Source organism: Bos mutus, chromosome 6 (assembly GCF_027580195.1).
Source record: "Bos mutus isolate GX-2022 chromosome 6, NWIPB_WYAK_1.1, whole genome shotgun sequence".
Classification (NCBI taxonomy): domain Eukaryota; kingdom Metazoa; phylum Chordata; class Mammalia; order Artiodactyla; family Bovidae; genus Bos; species Bos mutus.
This window is the reverse complement of record NC_091622.1, coordinates 58,151,961-58,170,225: the sequence shown is the minus strand read 5'-3', so window position 1 is coordinate 58,170,225 and position 18,265 is coordinate 58,151,961. Positions and strand designations below refer to the sequence as shown.

The 18,265-nt window shown below is 41.4% G+C and overlaps 1 protein-coding gene across 2 annotated transcripts in view; it reads left to right on the top strand.

Annotated features, from left to right (window-relative positions):
- The window catches only part of TMEM156 (transmembrane protein 156), a 42,602-nt gene extending 37,409 nt beyond the window's left edge, over positions 1-5,193 (top strand). Inside the window, exons 6-7 of one of the 2 annotated variants that reach the window (XM_005897342.3) lie at positions 2,470-2,572; positions 4,871-5,193. In XM_005897342.3, coding sequence (XP_005897404.1) covers positions 2,470-2,572; positions 4,871-4,883 — 116 coding nt within the window. In that variant the 3' untranslated portion in view covers positions 4,884-5,193. Of the gene's footprint in view, positions 1-2,466; positions 2,573-4,870 lie in introns of both variants that reach the window. The other variant, XM_014478702.2, reaches the window with a different exon arrangement.
- Positions 5,194-18,265: the final 13,072 nt, after the last annotated feature.

Genomic DNA, 18,265 nt, shown 5'->3' with positions numbered 1-18,265 from the left:
TGGCTTACCATATTAGTAGGAAAACAAAAAATTACTGAATGAATGATGCTGGGACAACTGAATAATCACTTAGGAAAAAAAAATTTACTTAATCCAGAGCTCACATTAACACTTCAGTAAATTTCAAACAGGTTAATGATTTTAATGGTAACATGAAACCACAAAATAGAAGAAACAATGGTAGAATTCATTTATAATGAACTGCAAAACTAATCATGACACAAAACTCAGCGAAATCACTAATAAATTTGACCATGTGTAAAAGAATGTACAGAGAAGGCAATAGCAACCCATTTCAGTACTCTTGCCTGAAAACTCCCATGGACAGAGGAGCCTGGTAGGCTGCAGTCCATGGGATCGCTAAGAGTCGGACACGACTGAGTGACTTCACTTTCACTTTTCACTTTCATGCATTGGAGAAGGAAATGGCAACCCACTCCAGTGTTTTGGCCTGGAGAATCCCAGGGACGGAGGAGCCTGGTAGGCTGCCGTCTATGGAGTCGCACAGAGTCGGACACAACTGAAGTGACTTAGCAGCGGCAGCAGCAGCAAAAGAATGCACACAGCAAAAACAACTGGGAAAAGATTTTTGCAGCTCATCAGAGATGAGCAACATTTCCTAGTGTATAAGGAGCTTCAAATAATTCATGAAGAAAAGACCATAACCCAGTAGGCAAATGGGTAAAGGATAAGAATGGACTGTTTGTAGAAAATGAAATACAAATAGTTCTTAAACATATGAAAAATTGTTTGGTCTCACTCAGACCAAATTCTGTCAAAAATTTTTTTGTTTGATGTTTACTATGGCTATTTGGGTATAGGAGACATAGCAGTGAACCAAATGAAATAAATATTTCTACTCTCCTGGAGCTTACATTCAGGTGGAAAAGCTAATTAAAGTTACCCTGAGATACCACTTCACTTTCATCTATCAGATTGACAAAAATCCGGAAGTAGACATCATACTCTATGGCAAAGGGCAAGAGGTACTCATATTTCACTAAGGTAAACTGAGAGGTGAAATTGGTACAACTTCTATGATAGGTAATTTGGCAATAACTATGTAATAACGATCAAAATTATGAATGTACAAACACTTTGAGCCAGTAACTCCATTTCTAGGAATTTATCGTATAGATGTACTCATATAGCAGAGAAATGGCTTATATACAATGTTTACTGCTAGTGCATTTGCAAGATCAAAAGATTAGACACCATCTAAACAAGAGGCTATTTAAAGACATGGTGATACATCCATACTGTGGAATATCAGGAAGTTGTAAAAAAGAATAAGGAAATACTTATGTGCAAAGATCCACAAGATGTATCATTCATGATATAGATATATACAGTATTTCGCCAGTTGTGGGAAGGACAAAAACATTTTAGTAACATAAATGTACAAATGTATCATCTATCTACCTATCTATCCAGAAGGGAAGGAAATATGTGATATCGTGCGAAGTGATTGTCTGAGAGATGGGTTAATAGGCAATATTCACTCAGTATCCGTTTATAGCTTAAAATCTTTAAATCATGTAAATGTGTTCCTTATTTAGAAAATTAAATCCCCCAAATAAGTTTCTGTTATCAAATTTTTTTTTTCTAATTAAAGGAATTACATTTTGAGAGAAAATTTGACAGTATCTTCCAGTCAATCACATCAGTGTTTAATCGCCCTCTTGGACAAAAAGTATCATATTCCTGATTACCCTTATCTTCCTATTTGATTTCTCATCTTAAGAAACAACTACCCAAATTTCTCTTTAAATTATAGGTCACCTCATTTCCATCCATGTTCAGGGCTTTGTATAAAAAGCAGAGACATCTGTGAAGCAAAAAAATCACATGTATTATGTAGAACTCAAGTTTCAATATAAAAACTAGAAAAGCAAGACTCAGGACCCCAGTGGAATGAGAGCAACACCACCGAACCATGAACAGAAAATTTTGTCTCCTACTTGAAGTCAGTTGAAGATAATATCAGAAGAATTTTATAAAGTCACAGAGTCATAGCAGAGCAGGCTAGACTTTATCATTATCTGTAAGTTTGCTTTTTGGTAAAATTGTCCCTGAAATCAAGGATGTCATTAATATTCTTCTTAGGGACATATTTAAACAATATACGATAGAGGGAAATGTTTGTACTTTCTAAACCAAAATTTTTTCTTGCTACTTGATGTTGTACTTTAAGTTTTTTTCTTTACTTTGCTCCTCCTTCACTATACTTCAGATCTTGTGCCCAGAAGGCGGTGGGAGAGGAGGAATGAAAGGGAAGATACAAAGTTGAGAGAAATGGGTGAAAAGTGTCAGAGCTGCAGACAGGAAATTGAGTGAGTGGTAGAAACTGCCAAAATCCTATTTAGACCCAGGGCATAGTTCTCTTACTACAGTAGAATATACTGTGTCTGCTTTTGCATTGCTGTTGACTAAATAAAGACTAGAACAGCTCTCTTTATTAAATAGCAGAGACCACAAAGAGGCTGCCGATGACTCCAGTCAAGGACGTGCTTCCTCCAATACCAGAACTAGAAGTTACTTCTGCGGTGCCTCAGCAAGATCAACATACACGGTGAGTGATGCTTCAGTTTTATCCATGATTTGGCTATTTATAATAAACTCGAATAGATCCAAGGAGGTATAGTTAACTTCAAATTGCATTCCTGTCTGGATGTAGCAGATAGAGGGCTTCCCAGGTGGCGCCAGTGGTAAAGAAGCCTCCTGCCAATGCAGGAGACATAAGAGACACGGGTTCAATTGCTGGGAAGATCCCCTGGAGGAGGAAATGGCAACCCACTCCAGTATTTTCACCTGAAGAATCCCATGGACAGAGGAGTCTGGCAGGCTACAGTCCGTAGGGTCACTGAGTCTGACATGACTGAAGTGACTTACCATGCATGTAGCACATAGGAGATAGAATGTGATGAACTTTCAAAATTGGTTCATATGAATTAGATAGCATGAAATAAAATCACTATTTCCTCCAAGGTCTAGTAAGGACCAGTAAACTAATCTCTTAGTCTGTTGAACAACATGTGCCCTGAGATGTCAGCTCATCTCTTGGCACTGTTCCCTGGGACTGAGTCAGAAGTCCAGCAGGCTTCACTGTTTCACTCAGAACATGAGAAAAGAGAGAATGTAAATTTGTAAAGTAGAACTACTCATTGACCCTCAACTACTGAAATAAAAATTTCCCTAAAGTTTGTATTTTATTAACCTGGATGAATGCACATTGATTTCCATGCATTTGAATACAAAACTGTGATCAGAAGTGTCCTAGAAATCTTTTTCTTTCATTCAACAAATATTTATTAAGTAGCTATTTTGTGAAAGGCACTATTGATAACCATTGTAAGAGGTATAAAAATTGGGACAAAATGGGAAACTAGCATTTCTTAGTATTCTTTTATGGTGCTTAGTGTTTATAATACCTGGGTCCTGGCAGGAAATGGATGATATACTCATATTGAATAATTTGGGGAGAGTTTCATAAAGGGCCTTTTAAGTCAGCATGTGGGAAAACCAGAACAGGACAGTGTGGCAGCCTAGGACTCGTGACAGTGGGGCACTGCTACTGTCCCTAAGACCAAAGAGACAAAGAACTCAGAGGGACAGGGAGAGAGGGACACACGTACACACGCAGAAAGAATACGTGCGCAGGACTGCCTGATAGGAGCGGTGGCTTTTGGTCATGGACACGACAGCCTGTGGTTGCCCTGAGGAGAGAGAATTAATAGCCCGATTTGACTGTTCTTTCTTCTCAATGTCGAGTACTCTCCACTGGCCAAACCCAACCAGAGCCGGGGGACTCTGGAGCTAGATTGAGACAGTTCATATGGGCTGGTCTCCCAAGCACCAAGCAAGGTGGACAGAAGGGGAGAGCAGATCGGGAGAGTCAACCAAGGGGATCCTGCATAGGTGGCTCAGTGCACCAAACTGGAAACTAAGTGCCAAGGATCCCTCTGTCTTCAGGACTAGAGAGAGTCAGGTCTGCCTGCTTGGGTCTTAGGGCAAAATTCCTAGGGAGACGATAGTGTCATAATGTTTTAATGAAATGTTACTGGCTGTTATGCTTGATATTTCTCATTGAGGTCCTCATTCTGGGATATTCAGCCTTGCATATGAAGGAAGACTCTCCTTTGTTCACTCACCAAATACTTTTAGAGTACCTACTGTGTGCCAAAAATTCTGCTGCTGCTGCTAAGTCACTTCAGTCATGTCCAACTCTGTGACCCCAAAGACGGCAGCCCACAAGGCTCCTCCATCCCTGGGATTCTCCAGGCAAGAACACTGGAGTGGGTTGCCATTTCCTTCTCCAAAATTCTGCTACTCATTGGCAAAATAACAGCAGTCAGTGGAAGAATTAGATGAGGGAATCCCTAATTCCAATAGAGTGTCAAGTAACATGATAGAGGCCCTCATAGGAACTTGGGGAGCACAATGGGGAGACCCTTTCACATGTTGCCTAGTATTTAACTGATGTCCATTGAGTATTTGTCAAGTGAATTGATAAATTCCAACTTCTGTGTTTCTCTAGTAGTGCATAAACACTTGCATTTTTATTTTATAGAAGTGGAAAATAAGCCCCAAAAATATAGTGGCAGAGGCTGGAAGAGACCCTAGGTTTCCTGGCTCCTAGGCTGAGAAGTTTATTACCACTAACCACACTGTCTTCTTGGGGCCATAAAGGAGGCTCCGTGGTATAACAAAGGATTGGAAAGAGCCTTTAATCAGTGACTTTAGGAAGTTTTCTTGTGTTCTTATAAGACATAGTTTTAATAAATGGTTTTAAATTTTTTTCCATTAATTATTTTCAGGTCAACAGTATTTTTGTGTGAATAATATTTGCCTTTGTTTCTTAAATCTTCAGACTATCCTTATGAACTCCTCTGGGCAATTTGGACTGAAGCCTTCTGAAGAGTACTCATAACTCTATTCTGGGAATGAGTTAACTGGTAAATATTTGGTACAGCTGAGGCTGCACTATAGGAACCAGTAGAAATGCTGACTGGTTGATGGGAACTAACTCAACAGCACTCATTTTACCCAGGAGATCAAAGGAAAGAGAGTTTTTTCAGAAAGGAACTATGAGTCATGAGAAACAAGCTGATGAAACCCATGGAAAGAGAACACTTACTTCCTTTGTTTATCTACCATTATACAGCTTACAGTAGCCCCCAAATTTGATTTTGAGATACCAAAAACAAGGTTGAGGATGAAAATGCTTTCTCTCATCATCCCACATTGCAGATCCTGATTTAATGTGTTTTCTTAAACAGATGGATTTTTCCTATTTTACAAATTGCTTAAGAGGATCTGGGTTGGTTGTTTATACATTTGCTTGCATCTGTAAATCTTGCCTCTTTTCAGCACTGAGATGTTTAAAAAGTTCAAAGATACCAAAATAAAATGAATTTAAGTGAAATATATGAATATTTAAATCTAATAACAACATGTTTCCTTTGTTTCTTTTGGTAGTCATCTTTTTATAGCTGTCACTGATGTCAAGAGTTATTATAAATATTAATTACACTAAAATTAGATATAAACAAAAGGACAGTTCTTAACTTTGAAAAATAGGAAAATATCTTCCAAAGGATTAAAATGGCCTTACTACTTAGAGCAATCTACAGATTTAATGTGATCCCTATCAAATTTCTCATGACATTTTTCACAGAACTAGAACAAATAATCCTTAAATTTACATGGAACCATAAAAGACCCAGAATTGCCAAAGCAACCCTCAGGGGGAAAAACAAAGCAAAACCAGAAAAAAAGCAGGAGGCATAACCCTCCCAGACTTCAGACAACACTATAAAGGAACTGTGATCAAAACAGTGTGGTACCAGTACTGGCACCAAAGCAGACATATGGATCAATGGAGCAGAATAGAGAGCCCGGAAGTAAACTCACGCAGCTACGGTCAATTAATCTTCAATGAAGGAAGCAAGAATACACAATGGGAAAAAGACAGTCTCTTCAGCAAGTGATGCTGGGAAAATTGGACAGCTGCATGAAAATCAATGAAGTTAGAACACACCCTCACACCATACACAAAAATAACCTCAAAATGGCTTAAAGACTTAAACATAATATATGACACCATAAAGTTCCTAGAGGAGAACATGGGCAAAACATTCTCTGACATAAATTGTACCAATGTTTTCTTAGGTTGATCTTCTAAAGCAATAGAAATAAAAGCAAAAATAAATAAATGGGACCTAATCAAACTTACAAGCTTTTGCACGGCAAAGGAAGCCATAAACAAAATGAAAAGACAACCAATGGAATAGGAGAAAATATTAATTTTTGAAAATTATGTGACCAACAAGGGCTTAATTTCCAAAATATACAACAGCTCATACAACTCAACAATAAAAAAACAAACAACCCAATCGAAAAATGAGCAGAAGGTAGACTTTCTCCAAAGAAGGCATTCAGTTCAGTTCAGTTGCTCAGTCATGTCCAACTCTTTGCAACCCCATGAATCGCAGCATGCCAAGCCTCCCTGTCCATCACCAACTCCCGGAGTTCACTCAGACTCACGTCCATCAAGTCAGTGATACTATCCAGCCATCTCATCCTCTGTCGTCCCCTTCTCCTCCTGCCCCCAATTCCTCCCAGCATCAGTCTTTTCCAATGAGTCAACTCTTCACATGAGGTGGCCAAAGTACTGGAGTTTCAGCTTTAGCATCATTCCTTCCAAAGAAATCCCAGGGCTGATCTCCTTTAGAATGGACTGGTTGGATCCCCTTGCAGTTCAAGGGACTCTCAAGAGTCTTCTCCAACACCACACTTCAAAAGCGTCAATTCTTCGGCGGCACACGAAAAGATGCTCAACATTTCTAATTATTAGAGAAATGTAAATCAAAACTACAATGAGGTATCTCCCCACACTAGTCAGAATGGCCATAATTAAAAAGTCTACAAACCATAAAGGCTGGAGAGGGTGTAGAGAAAAAGGAATCCTCCTACAGTGTTGGTAAGAATGTAAATTGGTGCAGCCATTGTGGAAAACAATATGGAGAGTCCTCAAATAACTAAAAATAGAACCACCCATATGATCCAGAAATCCCACTCCTGGGCATATACCCAGACAAAACTACAATTCAAAATGATACATGCACCCCCAATGTTCATAGCAGCTCTACTCACAATTGCCAAGACATGGAAACAATCAAAATGTCCATCAACAGACAAATGGATAAAGAAGATGTGCTGTATATATACAATAGAATTCTACTCAGCCATAAGAAAGAATGAAATATTGCCATTTGCAGCAACATGGATGGGCCTGGAGATTATCATACTAAGTGAAGTCAGAGAAAGACAAATACCATATATCATCCTTACTTTGGAACCGTGGTGCTGAAGACTCTTGAGAGTCCCTTGGTTAGCAAGGAAATCAAGCCAGTCAATCCTAAAGGAAATCAACTCTGAATATTCCTTGGAAGGACTGATACTGAAGCTGAAGCTCCAAAATTTTGGCCATTTGATGCAAAGAGCCGACTCATTGGGAAAGACCCTGATGCTGGGAAAGATTGAAAGCAAGAGGAAAAGGGGACAACAGAGGATGAGAAGGTTGGATGGCACCATCAACTCAATGTACACGAGTTTGAGCAAACTCCAGGAGATGGTGAACGACAGGGAAGCCTGACATGCTGCTGTCCATGAGTTGGAAACAACTTAGCAACTGAATAATAGCAATAATATGTGGAATCTAAAATATGACACAAGTGAATTTATCTGCAAAACAAAAAGAGACAGAGAGAACAGACTTGTGACAAGTCTTGTGACAAAGGGGAGGGAGTAGGGAGGGATGGGCTGGGAGTTTGGAGTTAGTTCAGTTCAGTCGCTCAGTCGTGTCCAACTCTTTGTGACCCCATGAATCGCAGCATGCCAGGCCTCCCTGTCCATCACCAACTCCTGGAGTTTACCCAAACTCATGTCCATCGAGTCAGTGATGCCATCCAGCCATCTCATTGTCTGTCATCCCCTTCTCCTCCTGCCCCCAATCTCTCCCTGCATCAGTCTTTTCCAATGAGTCAACTCTTCGCATGAGGTGGCCAAAGTATTGGAGTTTCAGCTTCAGCATCAGTCCTTCCAATGAACACTCAGGACTGATCTCCTTTAGGATGGACTGGTTGGTTGGAGTTAGTAGGTGCAAACTATTACATATAGAATGGATAAGCAATAAGGTCCTACTGGGTAGTTCAGTCGACTACACTCAGTATCGTGAGATAAACCATAATGGAAAGGAAATAAAAAAGAATGTAGGAAAGAAACATATCTTCAGAGAGTTAAGGTGGAACTTAATCTCCTAATGTCAATATGTGGCTAAAATTGCTTATCTGAGTAGATTTTCAGAGTTTAACTGTAGAGTCTGATTAAGCAATCTAACAGGAATGAATGTTTCAGCACATAAAGGTGTTTTTTTTTTTTGTACTCTATATTTTGTTGTTGTTGTTAGCTCACAAACTGAGGTTCTAATTGAAAAATTTAGAGATTGAGGATTTGGCAAATGGAATTCTACTAATCATACTTTTTCTTGCTTGTATTTCCCTGATTAATAGGTGAGTCAGGCTCAGATCTGGAATACTTCAGCAGGAATTTAGGGGTGTCACACTCTCTGAGGTATGGACATTATATGATTTCTGAGAAGCCAAATTATTGTTTCCTTGCATATCACCTACTATATTCTGACAAATGACTTGGAAATCAATGGGAACTTGGCATACAAAAAGCATAAATCAAGCTTCGAATTGTGTTACATTGTGGCAGCTTTTAAAAGCTGATTTCACTTATTTATTAAAATAATAGACTTTAACTGAAACTGTGAAGCACTGAAAGATGTAGATGGCCTGCTGTCTGCCCACAGGCTATGATGTGAAGGAGACAGGAGATGCATGTCACTAATTATAATACTAGGTGCCATGGTCAGATGTGTCATTAATAGGCTGCATGCTTCCTGCTGAGAATTCACAGGCTGATAGAATCATTGCCAGTTGAGGGTGATCTGGTAGGCTTCTCCGGAAGCCCACTTCTGAGCAGGGTCTGAAAGATGAGTTTTCCTAATCCCTCAGTAAATCTATGCTTGCTCAGCCCTCATGCCCTTTTCATATCTGTCATTTACAATTATTTTCATGATTATTAACAAAGGTCTGTCTCCCTGCCTAGACTGGTTCTGTTCATCATACTATCCCTGGCAGCTGATAGAACGCTCGGCTCACAAGTAGGTGCTTAATAAATATTTGTTGGATGAAGAACTATTTCTTGAGCTTTCTTATACACCAGGCACATGCTATGTATACTCATTTCCTCCTCACAATAGCTCTCAAGGTGTCATTACCTCCAGGAAGCTAACCAGTTAGCGTGTCATCTCTGGACTAATATCTAGCTCCAGTTGAGGTCTGGTGGGCTGCAAAGCTGGGGCTGCCCCCAGGACTCACACTGCAGGGTGAAGATGGGATGAAGGGCGCAAGACACTTGGGGGTGCCTGAGAAAACGGCTCCCGCCCAGAGCTCCAGTGTCCTCTCTCCTGGGAGTAAGAGGAGCCTGGGTAAACCTGACCTTGAAGGAGTCTTCTGATGGAATGTCCCTGGGCTTGTTGGTCCTGCCTGTCTCTCCTTCAGCCAGCCAGTTCTGCTCCGCTCCCTGCGCACTTGGCTCCAAAAAAAATGAACCCGTGTTCCTGGGTGTCTGGTGTGACTCCAGGCTTCCAATCTACACCACTGAGCCTGACTTTTAGCACACCCCACTTTTCCACTGGTTCCACTTCTGACCTTGACCCATCTCATACCCCCTCCGTATGACTTATAGCTTCATCCTCTGTGTGTCTGTGGTTCTCACAGCAGGCGACCCTTGCCAGCTGTGCCCCACACTTATCTCCTTGATCTCTGTGTCCTGCTGAGTAGCGGGGACCCCAGCTCTCCATCCAGAGGAATTCAGGTGTCAACTGGAGCGGGCAGGGAACAATGGCACCAGAGGGAAGGCTGACTACATTGCTGAGATACTGAGCAGACATGGTGGGATTAGCATGGAAGGAAGAGGGATGGCCAGAGGAGAGGGTGTCAGGGGAGAATTGGTGGCACTTGGCAATGATTTGATGCAGGTGTGGCCTGAGGGTGCGGCAGGGGAAGCGGGGAGAGAAGAGAGGTAGAGGGCACCCCTCCGGATCTCTGTGTGGAAAACAGTATTGCCCAAACTTACAGCTGCCGCCTTTGATTTCCAGAATTTTCATTTTCCATAAGATTCCCTTCAAGCTTTACTTCAATCCTAGTTTCAAGTTCTGCTTCTCCACACACCCTGCATACTTAGTCATCCTGGATGGAGCAGTCATTCTTCAGACCACCTTGTTCCTCCAGCTTCCTTTCTGACTGTTCCCTTTCCTTCCATCTGCAGAAATCCTCTCCACCCCTCAAACGCAGATGGGCTACCATGTCCATGGAGCAGCCCCTGCTGATGCCAGTTGGAATAACGTCTCTTTTCTGTGCTTCCCTAGGGCTTAGTCCTCTTATCAAAGTCCTTCTCACATCCTGCCTCACACCACAACCATTGTACTCATGTCTGTTTCTCCACCAGACTGGGAGGAGACCAGGAATTACATCTTTTCCAGCTTCCGAGTCCCCAGTGACAGGTACTCACTTCTCCCTACCTGCTCCTCCTTTGCAATACTCATCAATGGAGTTTGACAGATATTGGTTGTAAATTTGGCACAATGTTAACCTCGAAGGCATGTGGAAGGGAGTGGGGCTGGGGATCTACATGCCAGGGACATCTAACACATTGCCGTGTTCTCTTGTATACTTGGTAGTGGATATATGGGAGTCATTGTGTTGTGATTCTATGTAACTTACACATATTTTAAAATACACTTTTGTTCCTACTTGAAATTTAATAAAATCAAATTTTAAAAGAGATAAATATTGTATAAATTGCATCATCCTTTCTCCTTCTGTCAGAAGATAGCTCTTTCTCCCAATTATATTTCTTTTCTTTCATATAAAACATGCTAGAATAAAGACTCAGACTCATTTTTCTGACAGTTGATTCTTGTGATTTGATTTTGTTTACTTCCTTCTCTATTTTTATTTCACTTCTCTTTTCTATTTCTTTCTTTTTGTAAAAAAAAAAAATTAATTATTTGGCTGTTCAGTTCAGTCACTCAGTCATGTCCAACTCTTTGTGACCCCATGGACTGCAGCACACCAGGTCTCCCTGTCCATCACCAACTCCCAGAGTCTACACAAACTCGTGTCCATCGAGTTGGTGATGCCATCCCACCATCTCATCCTCTGTCCTCACCTTCTTCTCCTGCCTTCAATCTTTCCCAGCATCAGGGTCTTTACCAGTGAGTCAGTTCTTCGCAAAAGGGTGGCCAAAGTATTGGGAGTTTCAGCTTCGGCATCAGTCCTTCCAATGAATATTCAGGACTGATCTCCTTTAGAATGGACTGATTGGATCTCCTTGCAGTTCAAAGGACTCTCAAGAGTCTTCTCCAACACCACAGTTCAAAATCATCAGTTCTTTGGTGCTCAGCTTTCTTTCTAGTCCAACTCTCACATCCATACATGACCACTGGAAAAACCATACCTTTGACTGGAAGGACCTTTGTGGCAAAGTAATGTCTCTGCTTTTTAATATGCTGTCTAGGTTGGTCATAACTTTTCTTCCAAGGAGCAAGCGTCTTTTAATTTCATGGCTGCAGTCACCATCTGCAGTGATCTTGGAGCCCCAAAAAATAAAGCCTGTCACTGTTTCTATTGTTTCCCCATTTATTTGCCATGAAGTGAGGGACCAGATGCCATGATCTTCGTTTTCTGAATGTTGAGCTTTAAGCCAACTTTTTCACTCTCCTCTTTCAGTTTCATCAAGAGGCACTTTAGTTCCTCTTCACTTTCTGCCATAACGGTGGTGTCATCTGCATATCTGAGGTTATTGATATTTCTCCCGGCACTCTTGATTCTAGCTTGTGTTTCATCAAGCCCAGCGTTTCTCATGATGTACTCTGCACATAAGTTAAATAAGCAGGGTGACAATATACAGCCTTGACATAATCCTTTCCCGGTTTGGAACCAGTGTATTGTTCCATGTCCAGTTCTAACTGTTGCTTCTTGGCCTGCATACACATTTCTCAGGAGGCAGGTATGGTGGTCTGGTATTCCCATTTCTTAAAGAATTTTCCACAGTTTGTTGTGATCCACATAGTTAAAGGCTTTGGCATAGTCAATAAAGCAGAAGTAGATGTTTTTCTGAAACTTTCTTGCTTTTTCTACGATCCAATGGATGTTGGCAATTTGATCTCTGGTTCCTCTGCCTTTTCTAAATCCAGCTTGGAGAATTTTGAGCACTACTTTGCTAATGTGTGCTGCTGCTGCTGCTGCTAAGTCACTTTAGTCACGTCCGACTCTGTGCGACCCCATGGACGGCAGCCCACCATCCTGGGATTCTCCAGGCAAGATCACTGGAGTGGGCTGCCATTTCCTTCTCCAATGCATGAAAGTGAAAAGTGAAAGTGAAGTCGCTCAGTCACGTCCGACTCTTAGCGACCCCATGGACTGCAGCCTACCAGGCTCCTCCATCTATGGGATTTTCCAGGCAAGAGTACTGGAGTGGGTTGCCATTGCCTTCTCCCGCTAGTGTGTGAGATGAGTGCAATTGTGCAGTAGTTTGAACATTCTTTGGCACTGCCTTTCATTGGGATTGGAATGAAAACTGATCTTTTCCAGTCCTGTGGACACTGCTGTACTGGGTCTTAATTGCAACTTGCGGGATCTTTAGTTGCAGTGTGTGGACTCTCAATTGTGGCACACAAACTCTTAGTCGAAGCATGTGGGATCTAGTTCCCTAACCAAGGATCAAACCAGGGCCCCCTGCACTGGGAGTGCAGAGTCTTAGCCACTGGACCGCCAGGAAGTCCCTACATCTTTCTTAACCATTTCCAACTATTGGTGCTATTCTGATGGGTGGCAATCTTAGGATAATGGGTGAAAGGAAGTTCTTACATTTGAAAAATCTAAATAGGTATGTTATTGATTAATGGAGAGGCATGACAACAAATGGATGCATTTTAAAATCCTCTATGAACTAGGAATCATTACCTTAGTAAAGATAGAGTGGACTAGAAGCTTCTTTAATTTGAAGGACAAGATGAAGTGTTCATGAAAGGGCGTGGGGCAAAAACAGTCCATTTTGGCAAAAATAATACTTCACAAAGTCTTCTGGATGAGTTATTCCCTCCCCAACCCCGAGAGTTAAGGCTGTTACCAGAGGGAAATATGGAGATAAATTTATTGCTTATTGAAAGAATATAATATTTAGGTTATCATTTGAGATACTTTCATCTGCAGATAATAGCAGGCCCAAGTTGAAGTGACATAAATTATAAGAAGACGCATTATCTTACCCTACAGAATTCTGAGTAGGGTGTTTCCCAAGCTGGTGAACTCAAGAACTCCCCTCACTGAGCACCTGGTCCTTTCCTCCTTTTCCTCTCTGCTGCCTTCTACTTGTTGGCATTGTCTTCAGGCTTCCCCTCTCATGGTTTCAAGGACAGTTTGTACTAAATGGTGGCCCCACAGCACATTCTTCCACCACTCTGTTCTTTTTAAAAGTGAAAAGCTGTTATAGGAAGCCCCCTTCTGGAAAGACTTCTCCTCATGTCAGAGCATCTAGAGTTGGGTCACAAGTGTGCGTGCTAAGTCATAGTTTTTCCAGGCCAGGTGGCAATTGGGTCACAGACCTACCCTTAAACCCAACGATGACAGCACAGGGGGATTGAGACCATTATGACTGGTTTGAAAGTGAAAGTGAAAGTCGCTCAGTCGTGTCTTGACTCTCTGTGACCCCATGGGCTATACAGTCCATGGAATTCTCCAGGCCAGAATACTGGAGTGGGTAGCCGTTCCCTTCTCCAGGGGATCTTCCCAACCCAGGGATCGAACCCAGGTCTCCTGCATTGCAGGCAGATTCTTTACTGCTGAGCCACCGGGGAAGCCCAAAAATACTGGAGTGAGTAGCTGTTCCTTTCTCCAGAGCATCTTCCTGACCCAGGAATCGAACCAGGGTCACCTGCATTGCAGGCAGATTCTTTACCAGCTGAGTACCAGGGTTAGAAGGACTCAGATTGGCCTGGTTCCTTAAGCAGGGAGAGAAATTGACTGTCAGAATGAAAACAGGTCTCTGTAAACATGGAAGAAGAGGAAACAACTGATGAGTGCCTCCTAGAATGCTCCTCATCCTAAGGAGATGTGCAGAGAGAAACTGATTGAAAACAAAACACAGGCTTCCCCCTCGGGACAGCCTTTTGAGGCACACTAAAGCTCATGCATTGGAGAAGGAAATGGCAACCCACTCCAGTGTTCTTGCCTGGAGAATCCCAGGGACGAGGGAGCCTGATGGGCTGCCGTCTATGGGGTCGCACAGAGTTGGACACGACTGAAGTGACTTAGCAGCAGCAAGGCTCTTCATCAGCGTGTGTCCTCGTCCAGCATTTCATGATGGGTGTCCACAGGGTTGTCATAGGGCCATCATTTCCTCTAAAGATATGTCTATTTTCAGATGGACTGTGAAAATAGCCCAACTATTTCTACATAGAAAGGTGATTATCAGTGTGTGATAGTACAAAGATAGGCACAGTGTTTGTAGTGAAGAGCTGAATGGTTGTCATTATCTTTCTTTTGTGATCTTAAGCCACTTTCCTCTTAGGAATTATGTCTTGTCCATTGAACGATGTCTTGGCAAGGCTGTATGTAAATCGAGGTTTCTTGCCCATCAGCCAAGGGGTGACATGTGACCTGAACTAGATGAATCTGACCCACTTTCTCAGGACTTTGAATTTATAGTGACATGAGAATGGAAAATATTGTTTGAGTTCTTCATTCTGGCAGTTAAATTGCATCATTCCTGCTTTTAGAGCCCCTAGGATCCACCCACCCCCTCCAAACTGCCTTGATCCTGAGTTTGGTTCTCCAGCCTTCCCTTCGATTCCACGAGCTACCAGTAACATCCTTGCAAAAAGATCATTTCCTGCTTCAGTAGCCTGCTATATACAACCTCTAACATCTATTTTATTTCATAAAATCATAGGATGTTTGAGCTGTAAGAAATCTTAGAAATCATCTGGTCAGTGCCCTCATTTTACAGCTGACGAAATTGAATCTCCCAGAGGTTGAGGGTTTCTCTCAAGGTCACATCACAGAGCTTGTCAGTGACAGAACTGGAAATAGACAGGGTCTCCTTTGTCCAGGGTAGTGCAGCCTGCTTTTTATTTTCATTCCTTTTTATTATAAACCACAGCCTGCCTTACTCCTCTTTCTCTCATACTTAATACAGAATGGTGACCTTAAAATTTTCATTTCTCCCCTAAATTCATAATTTGCTTTGAGGAGTTAAAAACTTTGTTTCGGAGATAGTCCTTTCAGAGATTTGGCATCTGGTAAAGACAGGCATCAGTTTATATCCTTATATGGAGCCTTAACTATTTTCAACAATCTATAAAGAAATTCATGTTTGGAAAGGAAGTGGTTTGCTCTAGGGCAACTTATGGGTTAAAGTGATCATCTCCCATTTTTGACTTTAGCTTCTAGCTGTGTGCATTTGGAGAAAGTCTTCCTCGATTCCCACTAAAAGATATATATCTGCTCTATTTTTTCAGTCACCTTAGGGGAATCATAGCTTAGACAACTGCTGCCAAAACAGCCCAATGTTAGGGTAGGAATTGGGAAGAGGTTTTCCCTGGTGGCTCAGTTGATAAAGAATCCATCTGTAATGCAGGAGACCCAGGTTCAATCCTTGGGAGGGGAAGGTCTCCTGGAAAAGGAAATGGCAACCCACTCCAGTATTCTTGCCTGGGAAATCCCATGGACAGAGGAGCCTGGTGGGCTATACAGTCCATGGGGTTGCAAAGAGTCGGACACGACCTTAGCAACTAAACTATCACCACCACCACTTTAGGCACTAAAAATGTACTGGTTAATTCGTTTATCTCACAATATCTGAAAGTAAGTACTCTTATCAGGATCCCAATTTACAGATGAAGAAAGTAAGGCACAGAGAGGTTAAGTAACTTGCTTAAGGATACACAGATTTAAGTGGCAGAGCTGAGATTTGAACCACGTGGTCTCAGTTCAAAGTCCATGCCCTTAACACTCTGTTATATCTTAATTATTAACTCTCGCTATGGAGATAAAAGTAGATTCATTTTCTTAGGAAAAGAAGATTGTCCAATATCTTTTTGTACACACTTCTAGCAAGGTGGGGGAGGTTCTGTAGCATGACTCTCTCGTGCCCCAGTGATGCTTGGAGCATACACTTATGAACACCATCAAACTGCAAGTACTCCTACACAACAAATGTTTCTCTTGTCTCTACCCATGCAACCAAATACATCTAAAGAACTTGATTAGTTGGTGGTTGTGAGATGAATTGCACAGAGGATGCTCTGGATGCTCATCAAATAGGATCAAAAGTGAATCATTTAATAGATTATTTAAGAGTTCAATTCTTTGAACTCATCTCAAGATCCCCTGTGGTGAAAGGTACTAATTACAATGCAAAAACAGCCAAATATTGATTAGAAAATGCTAGGAACTAAGTGCCCAGAAAGTCCTTTTCTGCTTACTGGATTTAAAACACATTTTTCTGCTTGAAGTTTGTTACAGAGAAACAGGAAATCATCTCCATTCCCCACCCTATTTTGGCAAACAAAGTTAAGTTTTATTTTAAGCAATTTATCAAAACAAAGTTCCACTATGTCAAAACAAATTGACAGTGCTTAATGCTTACATCACAGTAAGATTTTTTTGGACATTATTCTTTATTCAGAGTGAAAAATTCAGTAGAAAAAAAAGGGTGTTTAAAAATTGTCTATTTTATTCAAGCTCTTTTAATTACAGACTAACGCTAGAATAAAAGTTCATTATTCAGTAGTAGTTGTTGCTTTTTTAATAGAATAATTCAATCAGTGTGAGCAAAAAAGGCGTGTTTTAGTGGCAGAATTCACACAGGCTGTATTCCTGAGAATTTGCTGGTTTGCATGGATGGGCGGTGCTGGAGGAGCAGTAGGGAGAATGAGGTGGGAGGAGGCTTCTTGCCTCTCCTGGGAACTGGTGCTAAGAGCCCTGGGTGTATAGCGCCCCCTCCCTGAGGACCAGGTTGGCTTACCTGTGCCCCAAACAAGCTAGTATCTGAGCACCATTAACAAGTACTGGTATCTGATGTAGAAATTATCCAGTAAGTGTTTGTGGACTTAATAAATGGAATGTTATTGGAGCCCAGACAAGGGCACTGAAATCAAGGAGGAAGAAATGAGAGAAGACTTTCTGGAGGAAGGGACACAATCCGAGACTTAAAGGAGAAGTTGGACAGAGTGGAAAGAACATATATGAAGGCACTTGGGCAGTTGTGTACAGAAAAGAGGGGTTTACTTTAAGATCTATGTGTCCTCCAACAACACACACACACACACACACACACACACACACACACGCATGGGCTCCTGACATGCAGGAGATGGAAGCATGCTCTCTTTGACATAGTAATAACCATGCTATTCTGTTTCAAGGACACTGTGGTAATTAACGTGGGAGAGGGACGGGCTTTGTTAAACTTGAGAATGTCAGGGTTCTGCAGGGGAAAGTTGACAATACTGTGATCCATTGTGATATTTTTCATACTCTATAATTTGAGCTTGTAACTGCTTAACCAATTAAAGTTTAAGCAGACAGCCCTTAAATACTACTGCACAACTGAAAGAATAATTTACTACACACAGAGTTACTGGAAGAGAGGGAAGCCAGACTGTATTCAGAGGAACACCACTGAAGGCGGCTGTTAATTTTTGCTCCAGATATAGGCTTCCCTGTTTAACTTAGAGAGAAGCTGCACCTTCAAGCCCCCTTTTGGAGAGTTCCAATGCACAATAGTACATTAAAACGTTTAGGAAGTCCTTAGGGTTAAAAAAAAAAAAGGTTTATTAATGGTTAACCCACTTCTCAGGAAAGTTCTTTTTTTTTCCTTCCCGATTATCACTGAGTACATTTTTGAATCACTGCAGTGAGAAAAGATTGATACACCGGAGGAAATCTCATCCCTCTTTGGGGGTTATATTATAGCCAGATTTTAAAAAATCCAGTCTAAGATAAATTTCATTAAAGCACAATTTGTGCTAATGATGCTATGCTGATTTTAGGAATGCACTGTTCTGACATTATCAATAACGTCGAATTTCTCATTTCATACGGGCCGCTGATGGGCTCCAATCAGT